The following is an 18506-nucleotide window of genomic DNA, read 5'->3' on the forward strand; positions in this document are numbered from 1 at the left end:
GATCCCTCCTGAGAATCATCATGGAAGAGGCATCAAGTTTATCCATTAAAAGACTAACTCTTAACTTAGTACTGATGCCTCTGGATCCTGCATCAGGGCCCTGCAGTTTTTAATCCTTATGCTTTTCTCTTTACAAGGTAGCTAGCAGAGAACATAAACACCGCTTCTCATACTTCGGGCTACAGAGAGCAACTTGAGCAAGTACAGAAGGAAATATACCTAGCTTTAATCAGTGGCTGCAACTGAGCATGCTGGTCAGCTGCTCCATGTACTCCTATAGTCCCAAAAAGGCAAGGCAGCAGCATTAGTAAGGAGAACCACAAAAGAGGCACACCAGTTACTACCAGAATAATTAGCTCAATAAGTGGAATAATGTTAACCAATTCTTTTAACCTTTAAAACATCTGATACTGTCAAAATGCAGGGCTAACTTTGAGACTAGGGAAGAACAAAGGGCACAGAGATACAACGATGTGTTTAACAGAGATAACTCGATTAGGGGATAAGGGCAATTTTCAAAGCTCAGCATAAATCAAAGGAGCAATCAAGAGCTTCAGTGTAAAAGCCTTTTGCGTTTGTTTGATTTTTGAAACATGAGAACACATTTGCTCCTCATTTAAGTCACTCAAATTCCAGCACACACAGTATTGCATGTAATGATCCCTACAAATAAAACAACCACGCAGCTTTTTTTAGTCCTTATAGTTGTACTTCTTGTGAGGCACACACCAACTCTGGCTTAGCGGAACACATAACTACGCTATAACAACACTGCAACTACACTTTCTTTGACAAGAGGAAGCCAATGCATAGTAATCATATCAAAGTACAACCAAGGAAAAAGAGCAGGCATCCACCCAACCCAAGCCTCACTTTTCAAGGCAAGGAGGGTATGTACTGCAGGAGCATGAGCTTTGGCTGTTACAGGTTGGCCATACAGTACATTGAAGGTTACTTGGGTTATTTTCAATTAGAATTTACATGTTTTCTAAGACTTCCTTTCAGGAAACCATACAGTAGAAGGTTTCATTGCTATGCAAACCTAACTCTAGTATCAAAAATGCCCCAAATTGAGTGGTTGTGGCCCCCAAAGCTCTAGCTGCAGAAGTGTTGTAACACCTGTGATAAGCGGCACAGCCCCCCTTATACCAGGCAGCTACAGAATCTTGCCTCGGGGGACACTAAGAATACCTCTCGGCCACAAAATCAACAGTAAGCCGCACAGTCAGTCAGCTATTAACCCTAATTTATCTTTCTATGGGTGTTTTTCCTCACAGCGCCGAGCACATCGCTCACCCGCCGGGGGAAGCCGCCTTCCGCGGGCCCTGAAGGGACGGATAGCGGAGGCTATGGACGGCGGGAGGGGCCGGCCGACCGGCCCGTCCCCCGTCAAGCAGGGCAGCAGGCTCTTGCCCGTCGGAGCCCGTTGCGGCCCCCTGCCCGGGCTGCCTCCCCGCTATGCCCGCTAGAAGAGCCTGCGCGGGTGCGCCCCGCCCGCAGCCGCCGCGCCCCTGAGGGGAAGGCGGCATGACGCTTCCCGCGCCGCGGACCCGCCAAACCCTCGACCCGGCCGCAGCGGGTGGAGAAGGAGCGAACGGCCGGGGGCAGCCCCGCGCTCCGATTGGCTGCGCGGGGCGGAGGGCCGCTATGTGATTGGCTGGTCCCGTGCCGCCCGCCTTCCCTTCCCCTCGGCGGCTCGACTTCAAACCGGCAGCGGCCGCGGGCGCGTACTCGGGCGGGACCGGGCGATCTGGGGCCGCGGCGGCGGCGCTCCGGTGGGGCCGGGCCGCACGGGCTGCGGGGCGGGCAGCGCGCCGCCGGCACCGCAGTTACCTGGGGGAGCGGCCCGCAGGGCGCGGCCGTGGCGCCAAGGGTTTAAACCGGATCCCCGAAGGGCCCCGCCTGCCGTCAGCCGCCGGGCCGGGCCGGGCGGGGCCGGGCCGGGCCTGGCCGTTGGGCGGTGCGCGCGGGCCGGGCCCAGAGGCGGAAAGCAGGCGAGGTGAGGGGCGCCGCCGCCCGCTCCGCGCGTCCCGTGGGTAACGCTTCCCCTTCTCCCGGCTCGCAGCACCGGCGGGAGCGGCGATGCAGAGCGCGGCGGCGGGACCTGTCGCCTCCTGAGGCGGGACAATGCAGCCGGCGGGCGGGGAGATGGGCACCGGCGACAAGGTAATTCGTTCCGCGGTGCGAAACCGAAGCGGCAGCCCGCAGCGCCCCCCGCCTTGGGGTGCCTGTTGTCAGCCGTTCGCAGCACCCCTGGGCGCCAAACCGCTTCAGTGCAGACGAAGGCGCGCAGAGAGCGGGCGGCGGATGGCGGTAACCTGGCGCTCTCTCCTTCACTCCGGCCTCTGTCCCTAATGAAATGACCTAAAGCTCCACCCAGAGACCTTTAACACCGATTCCGTAACGAGCAGTGCTGCTCCCTGGCTCCACTTTTCTTTTTTTTTTTTTTTTTAAATCGGACGTGTTTCAGCCGTTCTTTACAACTTTCTCCTGTGGGTTCGCATTCATTCCGCCTGTATTTTCCCTGGAGGGAAAGAAAAGAATCCCAGACTGGTTTGGGTTAGAAGGGACCTTAAAGCTCCTCAAGTTCCAACCCCTGCCGTGGGCAGGGACACCTTCCACTAGACCAGGCCACTCCAAGCCCCATACAACCTGGCCTTGAACACTGCCAGGGATGGGGCAGCCACAGCTTCTCTGGGCACCCTGTGCCAGTGCCTCAGCACCCTCACAGGGAAGAACTTCTGCCTAAGAGCTCATCTCAGTCTGCCCTCTGTAAGTTTAAAAGGAAAGTTACCTCAAGAGCACCATGGGCCCCTTGTCTTCAACTAAAGGCACAGTCAAATAAATGGTTTCAGGGAAGGGTGTGTTGGTCCAGGGCAAGACAGTGAGCTTCGATTTTGAGCTACCCAAAACAAGCAGTTGATCTCTATCCACTTTGACTGTTCTCAACAAATGTATTATAGCACTTCTGGTCTTCAACATCACAGGTTTTTCTTTTCCTTGATGTATAGGAAAACCATTCTTCTGAGCCATGCAGAGGCATATTGAAAACCCCTCTGAAACAAGCAGCTACCTCACATTTGGTGTTGACAGAGATACAGCCTGACTGTCAGCCTCTCACCACACCCCCGAAACCCAAAGAAATCCTTCCAGCAGATCCATGGACACCTACTTCAAACCTGAAAATGCTCATTAGTGCAGCTAGTCCCGAGATTCGGAGCAGAGAACAGAGGAGGGAATTGTCAAACAATGCAAACATGGTCCTACACATGAAACACTGTTTGCAGGTATGTTGTAAAGGTGTCTTTACTTACTTATTTAGGTTTGAGGGTTGTTTATTCAGTATAAAAAGTCATACATTAACATACTACAACTTTAAGTGAAGATTTAAGTAAGGATATTGACGAGTTACACACCACAGGTATTTGCTGTTTTTATTTCCCATCTGAAGACAAACAGAGAGCCCCGGGCCTTTGACAGTGCTCCCAGTGAAGCTCTTCAATATCCCTGTTTACATATTGTCAAAAGACTTCAAATTCTCTATTTCTTACCCTCTGCAGGAGCACTTATCGGGAGATGAATATGAAAAAACTCAACCAAGCCGCAAAGAGAAAAGTCTGGGATTACTGTGTCACAAATTCCTAGCTCGGTATCCTGATTACCCTAGCACTGCAGAGAATAATTACATCTGCCTTGACGAAGTAGCTGAAGAGCTCAGTAAGTTGGTGTATATGCTATTATGTATTTCTTGGTACAAATGTGCCGGTAAACCTATAATTCATGTTAGTACATTTTTGTTTCCTAAAACTTCGAATCTTACTGTGCACTGTTGCAAAAGTTATTTAAACCCAGCTTGAAACTCTCCGTTCTTACAACAGTCCTTGTAAAAAGCTCATGTTTCTCCAGTTGGCTTGATTTGAATAACTCTGAATTTTCTTTAATATTAAACATCAAACTTATTGCCAATGCCACAAATAACCAGTTGCAGCTCTTTGGATGTAGAGATGATGGCTAGGATTAGTGGTTGGATTTCTGTGGCAGGATCTAGCGTTTCCCAAGCTGAACCCCCAACTTCCTGTCCAATCATGACATCAAAGCAAGAACATACTTTCTGCTCTCTATGATAATTTAATTTTCTCATTTTATATCACTGTATTTGCATCGCACCGATGATCTACTGAGAGTCATAAGTTGCTAACATTAAGCTGAAGCTTTTTTTAATCAGAGCTATGAAATTATTCTACAGTCTTTAGAATATTTTCTACAACAATGTAAAAAGCTGATGTTTCAGCTTTTTAGAATGTTCGTAGAATGTTTTCTACAGACTGTAACACTGACAAAAGTTATAAATCATATTGCTGTGAAACTTTGATGTTTTATTTTTAGAATATGCTGGGCAACACAGAAGAGGGATGAAACGCAAATCAAACAATTTCTATTTATGCTTTGTACAAAATAACATCCCTTTTAGAAAACAGTCAAAACCAAGAATGTAACAGACAAATAGAAAAGGAGAGTGTGTTAGTACAAGACATACAAAACTGAGCTACAAAAGAGTTATCTGCCATGAGTTTCCAAGGTTATTTAATGAGACGATCTAAAATCCATGCAGCAAATAATTCAGAATACTTTGTGGTTGTTTTTAAAGCTGTACTGAGACCCATCTAATGGCTCTTCTGGCAACAGTTATATTTCTTAAGGAATGCTGTAGACCAAATATAACTGGAAAAGCAAGTCCTTCCGTATCTGGCAAGATCTATAGGGGCTCTTTTCAGAAGCCTTTGTAACAATGAATTGGTGAAAATGGCTTAGAAGTATATTAAGAGGAGGGGGAAGTATAGGAAACTGTTCCTTTCTCTGTGCAAATCATGTTTCAGGTAAATGATGAAACATTTTCTGTAGTCGAGATGTTGATCTTTCTTTTGTTATTTTCAGATGTTGAGCGTAGGCGCATATATGATATTCTGAATGTGCTGGAGAGCCTCCATATGGTGAGTCGCCTTGCCAAGAACAGATACGCTTGGCATGGGAGACACAACCTCTCTAAAACCCTGCAGGCTTTGAAAAAAGTTGGAGAAGAGAATAAATACACTCAACAAATTCAGATGGTCAAGAAAAGAGAATACGAGCATGAATTTGATGTCGATGGGGAAAGAAATGAAGACATGGCAAGATCTTTTGGCTTAAATGAGAATTCAGAGATATCTTTCGTTGAACTCCCTGGAATGGAATTTCGTGCTGGTAATAATTCTCTATAATGTCAAGAATAATATGTGCTTGAAGTGATAAATGTCCATGAACTTGGGAAAAAGAACATTTACTGGCCACTTTTTTCCTGAACTGGTAGTGACTGAAAGGCACTACAACTGTTTGTGGTGAGGAAAAGTGCTTTGCACTCCTTCAGTTCTCTTATTCGTGCACATGTATTTTGTTTTTACAGTGCAAGAGCAAGAGGGCACCGAGTGAAACTATCAAACATACCCAATATACAATCCAATTGCAGGATTTGTTACCATCAAATGTTATAGAAGCCAAAAGTCTCAATAAATCAATTTATGATTTCTAATTTAGGTTTGATTTGTGGAATAAATGTTAATTAAAGGTTGTTAAATGCATTATATAACCTGCAGTTAGCATCTTTAAGAGTACGAGTTGTCTGGGAACGCGAAATATATACAGAGGGAAACATCACGCTCTCTTTTTTGTAGTTAGACTTGGTATCCACTTGATTATCTGACTCTTGCCATGTAGAAACATGATACCCGGGTCCAGATGGACCCCGCCTAGTTACTGTGTCATTTGTTCTGATAGTAATTGTTACTGACAAATTTCTTCAGTGTTTCAAATATGTTTGTAGCTGCCATGTCACTTACTTAGTGCTTTCATCTTTTCTTGTGGTTGCTGCAGCATCAGTTAATAGCAGGAAAGACAAGTCTTTACGAGTGATGAGCCAGAAATTTGTGATGCTCTTTCTTGTATCGACTCCCCAAATAGTAAGCCTTGAAGTTGCTGCTAAAATCTTGATTGGAGAAGACCAGTTAGAAGACTTGGATAAAAGCAAGTTTAAAAGTAAGTACAATATTAATTGAAAGCTAAATGAACTATTCCAGTACTAGCTCATATCATGTAAAATACCATCATCTTTTTCCTGCCATAAATATATTTGAGCCTCGAAAAACTCACTGAACACCTTTAACAGGAACTAAACAGCTGTTAACACCGACCCACTTGTGCATAGGCATTGATACATAATGACCACATAAAAAGAAAAAGCCCATTAAATCCTCTTTTCTGAAGCAATGTCACAAGGCTGCTTATCAGTAACAGTTGCTCATTTTCCCCAAGCAGTCTCTTACAGATTTCAGCGTCATTTCACCAGAGCTGCCCCAGAATCAAGCAAATCTGTGTTTTGGTCATATAACTTACTTGTTGGAAAGCTAAAGAAATTCTGTACAAGTCCTGCTAATCACTTACATGTGAGAGGAAGTGAAACCCAGTGCTGTAACTGCCAATTACTTCTTCATTCTTTCACCCTGCTCTCAGTTCCCTGCATGCTTCTTCCTCTTCTTCTCCCTTCAAATGAAAAGGTACTTCTAGGTCTAGGTTTGTACATCCATCATAATAAAAAATGTGCCTGCTCTTTCTTGAGGGATCAAGAATTAATTGTGGGTTTCACTGAAAATTATATTCTCCCTTGATTATCAGACAGACTCCTTTGCATTTTTGTTTGTGTGTGGAATTGTATCTATTCAAATTGAAACTGATCCTCGATGGTTTCGGTTCGTGTTTTCCTTTCCATTGCATCATGGCGACATAGAGAAGCTGGGTGGGTGGTCAGTAGGGGAGTGGGATGGTGTTTGTTTTCATTCTTTCTCCCTCCCTGGCATTTGTCTCACAAGAGAAGCTTTTGCAGGGCATTCTATCCATGTGTCTATTTCAGGTATCATGTCTTACCATGTTCTTGGTGAAGCAACAAAGTCCCAAATCCTCAGCAACAGAAGCTTTGGCCTAAGCACATTCCCTTTGCAGTCCAGAAGTCACTTGTAATTTGACTGCTGCCTAAAACTCCTCCCTAATAGTTCAACCTAGAAGCAGTTAAGAACACACAGGATGATTATCCTGTTAGATTTTCCTGTGTCTTTTCCTCCTCATACCCACATTTGCCATTGCATAACTGCCTTTTAAAATACTTATTTTTACTACAGCATTTGTACAGGTTTGGTCATTGCACAGAACCCAACATATTTCCCAAATTTTTTTTTTTTTTTTTTGCTACATTTAGAATAGCAGACTCAGCAGTATTTTCTTTCCTAGATCTGTATCTGTCATTTTATTTTACACGTAAAATTTATATTGTGGTGTTATTTCACGGTATAAATACCTGTTCCACAAAATTATTTTTATAAAACCATTACAAAGGTTTTTCTTTATAGCTGCTAAACAGAGGTTACAACTCTAATTCTGATGTATGCTTACTTGTTCGTTGGAATTGCTGTAACTTGCCTTTGTTTATTTTATTTCAGCCAAAATTAGGAGACTTTATGACATAGCAAATGTTCTCAGTAGCCTTGAGCTTATCAAGAAAGTTCATGTTACAGAGGAAAGAGGCAGAAAACCAGCATTCAAATGGACAGGACCTGAGGTCTTGCCAAGTGTTCAGGGTAGGTGTATGTGTCATTTCCTTTTGGTCTGCTGATGATTTCGATTGTTTCTTTGATTTCTCTGCTAGATTTTTTTTTTTTTTGAACTAAAAGACAGAGTAAACTAAGCAGAAGACACATCACTATCCTTGGCCCTTGACAGCACAGCACACCACTGTATTCCCACAGGGTTAGATGTATTCATACTGAGACTCTCGTATTTGTGTTTTTGCTGCAGTATTAATTATGAGCCAGGCTCAAATAATTGCTTTTAATTACTGAATCTGCACAGGGTATGTATTTACTCTCTGCATTTTTTCTGCTTTTTAGGTACAAAACTTGAAACAACTTCTACAACCTGTCCCCCTCCTATTTCAGAACCAATCCCTTCCAAGCAGCAGTGTTCCAAAAACCTTTTTCCTTCAAGAGGAAAGCAAAACTTCACTCGGCATTCATCTCTCATAAAGTTAGTTAAAAGTATAGAAAATGACAGAAGAAAGATCCAGTCTGCACCCACCAGTCCAGTTAAAATAAGTGCAGGTACATATCTTTATCTAAGCTTGTTTTTTCATTCAGGCACAGTCTTCATTAAATATTCAGGCTTACTATCCTCTCATATGAGTAGTAAGTGGGTATGCCACTTAAAACAAGCATGTCTATTTTTGACAGTTCTTACAGACAAAGCAGGTAAAATATATGTTGCATATATATATGAAACTTTATAAGATTGTTAGTGAAAACAAAGCTCAACTGACCTGTGTTCAGTGTGTTAGTAGAAGCTTTTTCCAGTTCAGTGGACCAAATCCAGTCACAGCTTGCACAGTTGCAGCAAAGTAAATATCTTCATTGAGATCTGGACCAAATTAAGCACAATGCAGAGAACTCCAGCCGTCTCTTTCACACCAAATATATCAGGAGTGACATAGCACTGGTTTGGGTTTAAGAATAGTATTAAATCCCTTTCTACATATCACTATCTGGACTTTGTGTGATGTCTTATTGGCCACAAACCTTGTGTTTGTGTAGTACAGCTGATTATGAGTATATAGTACCTTTCCCTAGGAACTGCTCTAACCCTGGTTTGTTGTGAAAACTGTACTTTAGAACTTATTATCTAAACAGTTCTGCATTCCATAAAATTACCAGAATGCTACCTATCAGTCATAGAATCACAGAGTGATTTAAGTTGGTAGGGAACTTAAAGCTCATCCAGCTCCAACCCTATGCCAAGGGCAGGGACACCTTCCACGAGACCAGGTTGCCCCAAGCCCCATCCAACCTGGCCTTGAACACTGCCAGAGATGGGGCAGCTGCAGCTTCTCTGGGCAACCTGTGTCAGGGCCTCACCACCCTCACAGGGAAGAGCTTCCTTGTTATATCTAACCTAAATCTCCCTTGTTCCACTTTAAACCCATCATCCCATGTCCTACTGCTACAGTACGTGATGAAGAGTCCCTGCTTCAGCATCCTTGTAGGCCCCCTTCAGATACTGGAAGGCTGCTATAAGGTGTCCACTCAGCTTTTCTTCTCCAGGCTGAACAGCTCCAACTTTCTCAGCCTGTGTTCACATGGGAGGTGCTCCAGTCCCTCATCATCCTCGTGGTGTCCTCTGGACTTGATCCAACAGCTCCATGTCCTTCTTAAGTTGGGGACACCAGAACTGTACTCAGTGCTCCAAGTGAGGTCTCGCAGGAATGTTCATGTTCTTGTTGGGTATCATCTTCAGAGGCAAAAAAAATGAAGCCGAGGCTTTAAAATTTGTTTGATGTAATCTATCAGCCAGTTGATCAAATAAAGTCCAGGCTGCAGTTTGAAAACAACATAGGGTCTTAGTGTCTTCTCATTAAATGTGTCTCATAATAATGCAGTTTCCTCAAGATAAAAGTTAACTTCTACATTTCTTTTGTTTTCTCCCCTACCAGGTACCCATCAAGACTTTGCAGCTTTCCCAAGTGAAATGGCTCAGCTTCCAGCAATCACTGAACACAAGCTGGAGGAACAATCAAAGTAAGTTTGAACAAGTGGTAAGATGAGAAGCTTTTTTTGATCATAGAATGATAGACTAGTTAGGGTTGGAAAGGACCTCAAGATCATCTAGTTCCAAGGACACTTCACAGTAAACCATGTCACCCAAGGCTTCGTCCAACCTGGCCTTGAACACCACTAGGGATGGAGCATTCACAGCCTCAATGGGCAACCCATTTCAGTGCCCCACCACCCTCACATTAAACAATTTCTTCCTTCTATCCAATCTAAACTTCCCCTGTTTAACCTGTTACCCTTTGTCCTGTCACTACAGTCCCTAATGAATAGTTCATCCCCAGTATCCCTATAGGCCCCCTTCAGATACTGGAAGGCTGCTATGAGGTCCCCACGCAGCCTTCTCTTCTCCAGCCTGAACAGCCCCAACTTCCTCAGCCTGTCTTCATATGGGAGGTGCTCCAGTCCCCTGATCATCTCCATGGCCCTCCTCTGGACTTGTTCCAACAGTTCCCTGTCCTTTTTATGTTGAGGACACCAGAACTGCACACAATACTCCAGGTTAGGTCTCACGAGAGCAGAGTAAAGGGTCAAGATCACCTCCTTTGACCTGCTGGTCACGCTCCTTTTGATTCAGCCCAGGATACGGTTGGCTTTCTGGGCTGCGAGCGCACACTGAAGCTGGCTCATGTTCATTTTCTCATTGATCAACACCCCCAAAACCTTCTCCACAGGGCTGCTCTGAATCTCTTCTTTGCCCAGTCTGTAGCTGTGCCTGGGATTGCTCTGATCCAGGTGTAGGACCTTGCACTTGTCATGCTTAAACTTCGTGCGGTTGGCATCAGCCCACCTCACAAGCATGTCAAGGTCTCTCTGGATGGCATGCCTTCCCTCCAGCATATCAACCGGGCCACACAGTTTGGTGTCATTGGCAAACTTGCTGAGGGCGCACTCAATCCCACTGTCCATGTCAGCGACGAAGATGTTAAACAAGACTGGTCGATCTCTGAGGGACACCACTCGTTACCGGTCTTCTGCCAGACATCGAGCCATTGACCACAACTCTTCGTGTGCAGCCATCCAGCCAGTTCTTTATCCACCAAGTGGTCCATCCATCAAATTGATGACTCTCCAGTTTAGAGACAAGGATGTTGTGTGGGACAGTGTTGAATGCTTTGCACAAGTCCAAGTAGATGACATCAAGTGCTCTACCCCTGTCCATCAGTTCTGTAGCCCTGTAATAGAAGGCCACCAAATTGGTCAGGCAGGATTTCCCCTTAGTGAAGCCATGCTGGCTGTCACCAAGCACCTTGTTGTTTTTCATGTGCCTTAGCATGCCATCCAGGAGAATGTGCTCCAAGATTTTGCCAGGCACAGAGGTGAGACTGACTGGTCTGTAGTTCCCTGGGTCATCCATTTTCCCCTTCTTGAAAATGGGGGTTATATTTCCCTTTTTCCAGTCGTCAGGAACTTCACCTGACTGCCATGATTTTTCAAATACGATGGCCAGTGGCTTAGCAACTTCATTCGCCAGCTCCTTCAGGACCCATGGATGGATTCCATCAGGTCCCACGGACTTGTGCACGTTCAGGTTTTTAAGATGGTCTCAAACTAGATCCTCTCCTACAGTGGGCCCAAGGTCTTCATTCTCACAGTCCCTGTGTCTGCCTTCCAAGACTTGGGTGGTGCGTTCAGAGCCTTTGCCAGTGAAGACCGAGGCAAAGAAGTCATGAAGAACCTTAGCCTTCTCCAAGTCCCGTGTTGCCAGTTTTCCCGAGAGCTTCCAGAGGGCTCCTACGTTGTCCTTAGTCTGTCTTTTATTCACTATTTACCTATAGAATCCTTTCCTGTTATCCTTAACATCCCTGGCTAGGTTTAATTCTAACTGGGCCTTAGCCTTCCTAACCTGGTCCCTAGCTTCCCAGACAACATCCCTGTATTCTTCCCAGGCCGCCTGTCCTTGCTTCCACCTTTTATGAGCCTCTTTTTTCCCTCTAAGTTTCCTCAGCAGCTCCTTATCCATCCAAGGAGGTCTCCTGGCCCTCCTGCTGCACTTCCTTCTAGTTGGGATGCAGCACTCCTGAGCTTGTAGCAGGTGATCCTTGAATATCGACCAAGAGTCTTGGCTCTCCCCTGCCCTCCAGGGCTATATCCCATGGAACCTTACTAAGCAGGCTCCTGAAGAGGCCAAAGTCTGCTCTTTTGAAGTCCAGGGCAGTGAGCTTGCTGCACGCTCTTCTCACTGTCCTGAAGATCTTGAATTTGACCATCACCTGATCACTGTATCCAAGGCTGCCCTGGAGTGTCACATTTCCAACCAGCCCTTCCCTGTTGGTGAGCACGAGATCAAGCGTGGCACCTCTCTATGTTGGCTCCATTACTTGCAGAAGTTGTCACTGGTTGTTAAATTCAAGCTCTGGTCATTTTGAGTTGGGCTATAGTCTGCAAAAACCAGTAACCCCTGACACTGCAGGCTGTTTTTTTCCCCCGCTTATTTTCTGTTTAGTGAATTGACTAGTCCAAGTTCATATTAAGTCTTTACATTGCAGAAAATAATTTGTCAGGACGTCATTTCTGAGCAAAGGTACTAAAACGTATTTGGGCTTTTTCTTGTTTGTTTTGTTTTTGTTTTTTTAATTAAGGAAAGCGGAAGAGATGAAAATGAACTTGTCAGGATCAGCTTTGGAATGTGGTCTGTCCTTGCCTAAGACAGTCTCCGAGCCTGAACCTCCTTGCACTGCAGCAGCCGCACAGCAGCCAGCTCTCACCCAGCCCCTCATTGCGTGTCTGCCAAGCCACAGCTCAGTCTCACCAGTAATACTACCTCATACTCCTTCTGGTGTGTCGTACACAATATATCTGCATCCTTCCCAAGCCCACACTGTGACAACGTACAGCCCAAGTTTCATGTTGCAGCCTCTACCAGGTGCTAATGTAACTGGAATTAAGAGTATTAATTCAAAAGTATTAAATAAAATAACCACTGAGGAAGGGGACAATCAAATAGCTACAGATGATGTGACCAAGACCCTGACAACTACAGAAAGACCAACTATAAAGTCAGAAACTGCATCACAGCAGTGCCTTAAGAGATCACAAACATTACAAGAGAGTCATTTAATTAAAAGGTACAGAAAGGATGAGGAAAACCTTGGTACTTCTCTGGTAAGTTAAATTATTTTTAAATGCCATTTTATAGCTTCATGAAGTTGCTACCTACTCATTTTCAAAGTGACTTAGGAGCCTACTGCTGTATGTAGGTGTTTTAAATACCGTTACGCTTGAAGGGGTGACAATTGTGCTTGCTGATGTTTGGGGGCTGATTTTTGTTTCTTTACACACACATCTATTTATATCTTAATTATCACATAATCTTGATGGTATTTGCAAAGCATCAGGCAGAATACACAGTATGCAGTGTAACAAGTATCTTTGAAAGGACAGCTTAGGATGAGGCTGTAATTTTGTTTCCTCCATGTTCCTCTGTCTTCCCCCTCCAAATACTGATTTACAGGAAGTGCCAAAATATACAGTTGTTAGTCAAAATCAAACAACTCCCCAAACATTCTGTCAAGACTTAACTATTCATACAGTGATTCTGGAGTAGTTCAGGGTGCTCATCTAGCTGTTATTCATACTTGGATTTTGAGGTGTTAGGAGGGAGAGTGGACACACAGAAGTCGCTTGACAGGGAACGGCCCAAAATCCTGATACCTTCTAAATATTTCTGTCCAGTGCTGTGCAGTGTTAAAGTTGTACTGTTGTAGGCATAGGCATAATAATAAAGCACACAAAGAGAATAGGAGGATCAGATACACTTGATACATATGGAGAAACTAGGTCTAGATTGCTTTCTACTCCTTAGTTGCTCAATGTTTAGTGTCTGTGTAAATAACTAGGAGGCTTGCCAAAGCAGTCATGAAATGTTACCAGCGTGTTGTGACAACATGTGGTGTCAAACATCACTAGCTGTGAAGGAGCAATGGGAGTAACATGGAACCAGTTGTCTTATAGGTTGATTAAATAGGTTGGTTTATTGACTTGCTTTCCTAATTTTTAAACTGTGTGTCATTGTAGACCTGTAATCAAGAACGTAAAGTCTTAAAAGGTCTGCCTCTGGTTTTGTATGTACTTCTTTTTAAAGGGAGATTCGACAAAAGATGAGAGACTGCCTTCCAATAGCTCACAAATGACTCATGAAATGGACAGTTTCCTGGAAGAGAGACAGAACAAAACTGAAACATTAGATCAAAACATGGTGAGTTGCTATGACCAAGGCAGAAGAGAAGATATTCCAGAAGATGAAGACAAAATCAAAACTAAACAAGACATACCTGTAGCATTTGCTATTCCTGCTCCTGAGGTAAGCTTTGTCCAACACCACAGCACATCATGAGAGGACATGAAGTGACTTTCAGGCTCCAAATACTTTGAAACAGAATCACATGAACCTCTCTTCATCAGAAAACTTTGGTATTCTGCAGTTAAGACATAATGCTGTAGAAAACCTAAATAAAGAACAGTTCTGTTGACAAAAACAGAACTTGTAAAGGTAAAAGGATTGTCTTCCAGCATAAATACTCAGTATCAGGATTTCTCTTTTGTCCCTGTGTTAATCCAGATGGATTTCCAGTTCCTCACTGAGGCTGCCGGCTGGCAATGGAGCCAGCTGACGTCTTTGCAGAAGGGCAGTCTTATTTTAAAGAGCATGTCCTTGAGTCATCTGTGTCTAATTTCAGACAGAACGTAGTACAGCCATGGAATACAAGATTCTTGAGATATAGAGGATAAAGAATATGAAGGCAGTGAGGGGATACAATTCTGGAGGAGAAAAAAAAACAAAACCATTTTTTGCTTATTACATGTTTAGGGTAAAGGTGTGTTCTGCTTTTCTTTTTCAGACTTTTTTTCCATCTGGTTATCTTATTCCTCTTACTCAGTGTGCCCATGGCAACAAGGCAGGCTTTCTGAATAAGGAGAAAGCTGGGACCCATTCATTGCAGCACACTACCTATAGCTCCCCCATTGCTGGTGAGTACTAAATCAAACAGGCCTATAGTTGTCTGGCTTAAGGGATTGTGGGCCAGATTCATCCACTGAGATGATGGAATCACAACGCAGTGGTTCAAGACCTCATTTTTAATCCCCTTCAATATTTGATTTTCTGTTTCAGGTGTCATTCCAGTGACAGCATCTGAACTGAAAGCAGTTAACATTCCTGCTTTTCATATAACACCCTTGAATATAATGCTGTCACCAACTTCTATAGCTGCTGCACCTGTGCTGAGCAATTCCTGTCTCAGTTCAAGCAATACCAGCTCTGCCCCAAGTCCAAGTTCTTCAGTTCTGAACTTCACACTGCAACATGTAGGACTAACACCTGCTGGTGTGCAAGTTCCTGCAAATCCTGTCCTTCAGCACATGGTAGTCCCTTCCCAACCAGAAAATGTTAGCCACAGCTCAGAGAACTTGCAAGAAGGGCAAGTAAGTAAAAATACATTGCAGCTTCCTCACTGGTGGGTTGAGTGGGAAGTTTAGTGTGGTAATTCCTTGACAGCAGGTAATATTTTTAACTAAACACCTTTTTGACCTTTTTTGACCAGAAAGACCTGGCAGCAAAGGCCAGCATAAGTGCAGTGCAGTGGAGAAGTTAGAAAGGAATAACGAGTATCCTGTTTGTTGTGGAAGGGGAGCCAGCTGGAGGATGACAAGATGTGAAGAGACAACTGGTTTAGAGGGAGGATTCTGCATAGATCTGAGATGACACATTAGCAAATTGTGCATTTGTTACTTTCTTTCCTTCTTGTTACACTGCTATTCTACTCTAAAGTTCTTGCACTTAATCTTAGCTTTTTTTAATAGGATAGGATAGGATTGTAAAAGAATGTTTTTCTCCCCAGGAAATTTCTCTTTTATGTTTTATATAATAATGTATTGCTTAAGACCTGTATTAAAAAAGGAGTTAGGATTAGAGAAACCATATTTTCATTTGATTATTGGGGATATATATACATTTATAGACATAGCAAAGAATTCAAGTATATTCTCAATATAATTTTAGGGAAAGAAATTATTTTTGTAATAGCCTGCAGAGACCTAATACTAGAATTAACTCTTTTTTCTTCCCCTTTAAATGAAAGTAACTCTCTTTTTCTCCTTAGCCTTCTGTTCCAAAGGAACCCCAAGAGCCCCAGACAGTTACAGAGAACTTCTTCCGGACCCCAGGAGGTCCAAACTCAGTATCTTCCCCCTCTGCAACTTCAGATGGTACTGACAGAATCTCTCAAGGAACTCTGTATATTCCTCAACGAAAACTTGAAGTCTCAGAAGACTAATGTTGGGATATTGTTTGCTTGGTGTGGTAGCAGGCATCATGACTGCTACCAGCCTGCACATATCTTGGGCTGTATGATGGACAGTGTGTGGTCTGGACTCGTGCTGCAAGACCTCAATACTGGAATAGCCTTAATTAATGCTTTAGAATTAAAACTGGCTCTTAACGAGAAAGTTATTGGTTTTGGTTTTGGTTTGTTTTTTTTTTTTTTTCCAAAGGCTTACATGACTTTGTTGCTATAATACTTGAGGTATCTAGTGGGTTTTTTTGTGTGTTGCTTTTCTGCTATGCAAAGTAAGCTGAAATTGTCTTTGTACAGGAAGGTACAGCCAGTACATATTTTGCACAAAGGAAAGTACTGTGAGCATGTATATATTTTATGTCTTAATGAAAAGGCCACATTTTAAATGTCTTGGTTCTGTGTTCAGTAATGCTTGTTTGTAAAGTTAAAAAAACCCTGCAAACAACAAAACAACAAAAAATTAATTTTTAATCAAATTTTATATAAGTTAAGAATTATTTATACTGTATTTTTAAATCAATTTGTTCAGATTAAACTTACATCGAACTCAAATGACTTTTTAAATTTGATCAAATTAGATTACCTAAGAAATACATTGTGTATTGACTGGCACCTCTTTGTTCTTCTTTCATCAAACAGGGTTATCTGTGTGTGAAGAAAGGGTAAATGATGTTTCATCCAAAAGTGATATAAGTAATTCCATCATCTAACTTCTGAACTCATCACTAGAGACAGCATCTCCTAATAACTGTATTTTCCTCTAATTGTCATTATGAAGTTTAGAATTCAGAGTATCTTTATCACCCTGGAGCGTGCTGAGGCACTCGCACAGGTTGCCCAGAGAAGCTTTGGCTGCCCCATCCCTGGCAGTGTTCAAGGCAAGGTCGGACGTGGCTTGGAGCAACCTGGTCTAGTGGAAGGTGTCCCTGCCCAACGCAGGGGGTTAGAACTGGGTGAGCGTTAACGTCCTTTCCATTAAGGTCCCAAAACATTCTGTGATTCTGGAAAGTTGTCCAAATGTCACAGGAATTGAGAAGTTACATGGTTTGGGCCTCAAGCTAATATATATTAGACAGTAATACTTGAATACAACCACTCATTACTTGGCTTTCCTGATTAAACTCAGAGTTAGAGCTAGGTGCATGCTGCACTGTACACACTCTACTTTGACTGTGGAGAGGCCTCAAGCCTAAGAGACAGCTTTCCTAACACTTTACCTTGGCCTTTATAATCATCTAAAAAGGTTTGAGGCAGAACTCAGAGGTGCAATTACTGAAGCACTAGCTATTCACTGTTGCACACAGTAAAGTCCGGCTTCTTGAAGGAGGGAGGCCCCTGTTCCTTGGACATACCCACACCACACAAAGTCTGTGCTTTGGGTTTCTGCTTTCCAGCCAAGATCAGTGTCAGCCTCCAACCATTTTTTTCTTCCCCCCCCTCCGGCAATTTCATATCAAACAGGTCAAGGTAAAACAACTGAGTTTAAATAAGTACAGCAGCCTCTTCTGTGCTGAAGGAAGAAAGATGAAGCCTCCTCACAGCTGTTGTTCAGAGGACCAAGAGTAACCAAGAAAAAGGAAAATCCAGGGTGTCTGCCTTCCCAGGTGAGATGTGCCTGGCTGTCTAAATTAGGGCAGTAGGAATGCCAACAATGCCTGAGAATCAGGTTAAAACCATAGTTAAAACCATAGTTAAAACAGTGAATAACAGCAAAACCAACTGTCTTGCTCTTTAATAATGTAAAACGATAACACAGAATACCCCTGGCAATAGGATCACAATTTAAATACTCATAAAGCAGGAGCAGAGAAGAATAAAAACTGGCAAATGGAGGAATTCTCACTTCATTGGTGAGTAGATTCTTTTCCATTCTCCAAAGTGGGAATTGTTTGATCTTTACACCTGCTGTCAATCTCATTCTACAGGTATAGAGGCAGAGCTGACAGTAACTCGCATTACTCAAAGGAAAGAAACAACAAACCTTTCTTTTTTGGATGCCACAGTTGACAGAATAAGATGCTTGGAGAAATGCTCTTCTTAAACTGCTTTATGCTGAACATAATTCCTGACTCACTGCCTGGCATCCCTCAGCTCCTGGCAGACTACAGTCCCTTGATTTTTCACATGGGTTTTATAACACTTCTTCATTTCCCAGGCTGAAAAACTACTGCTGTTCTGCGAAAAGTATCCCGTTCCCCGGAAGACCTGCATCTCACTCTGACAAACTGAGCCTGCTGCTTTCCCACCTGCCCCACCTACCCTTGAATGTGTCCCAAGCACCCAATGTGCTCCATCACCAAGCTCTAGGAAAGTCCCTGTGATCCTCAGGCTCACTTTGCTTTTGGTATGCTGGTTCCAATTCACTGAGCAGTGTTTTTTAGTGCCTGCTTTTAGTTTATAGAAAACATTACATTCTCACTACACTAGTGATACAAAAATTCACGCATGTGTATGCTCCAGATGCATATTTCAAGTCTGTTCTTCCAATCTCGGGTCACGACAACCACAATGGACCAAAATTCTTACCTGT

General features: G+C 43.4%; 1 protein-coding gene across 3 annotated transcripts; it reads left to right on the forward strand.

Annotated features, from left to right (window-relative positions):
- The first annotated feature begins 1930 nt into the window (after window positions 1-1930).
- E2F8 (E2F transcription factor 8) lies at window positions 1931-16528 on the forward strand. 3 transcript variants are annotated; one of them, XM_065683424.1, is made up of 13 exons: window positions 1931-2166; window positions 3012-3287; window positions 3561-3717; window positions 4936-5241; window positions 5908-6069; window positions 7524-7661; window positions 7971-8180; window positions 9563-9647; window positions 12263-12785; window positions 13765-13983; window positions 14522-14651; window positions 14794-15104; window positions 15782-16528. In XM_065683424.1, exons 1-13 carry the CDS (start codon window positions 2128-2130, stop codon window positions 15953-15955), a joined length of 2730 nt encoding a protein of 909 aa, XP_065539496.1. In that variant the 5' UTR covers window positions 1931-2127; the 3' UTR covers window positions 15956-16528. The 3 variants fall into 3 exon arrangements, with proteins under 3 accessions (XP_065539496.1, XP_065539498.1, XP_065539497.1); XM_065683426.1 differs by having other exon boundaries at window positions 13765-13878; XM_065683425.1 differs by having other exon boundaries at window positions 8019-8180.
- The last annotated feature ends 1978 nt before the right edge of the window (window positions 16529-18506 follow it).

This window comes from Lathamus discolor, chromosome 6 (assembly GCF_037157495.1).
Source record: "Lathamus discolor isolate bLatDis1 chromosome 6, bLatDis1.hap1, whole genome shotgun sequence".
Classification (NCBI taxonomy): domain Eukaryota; kingdom Metazoa; phylum Chordata; class Aves; order Psittaciformes; family Psittacidae; genus Lathamus; species Lathamus discolor.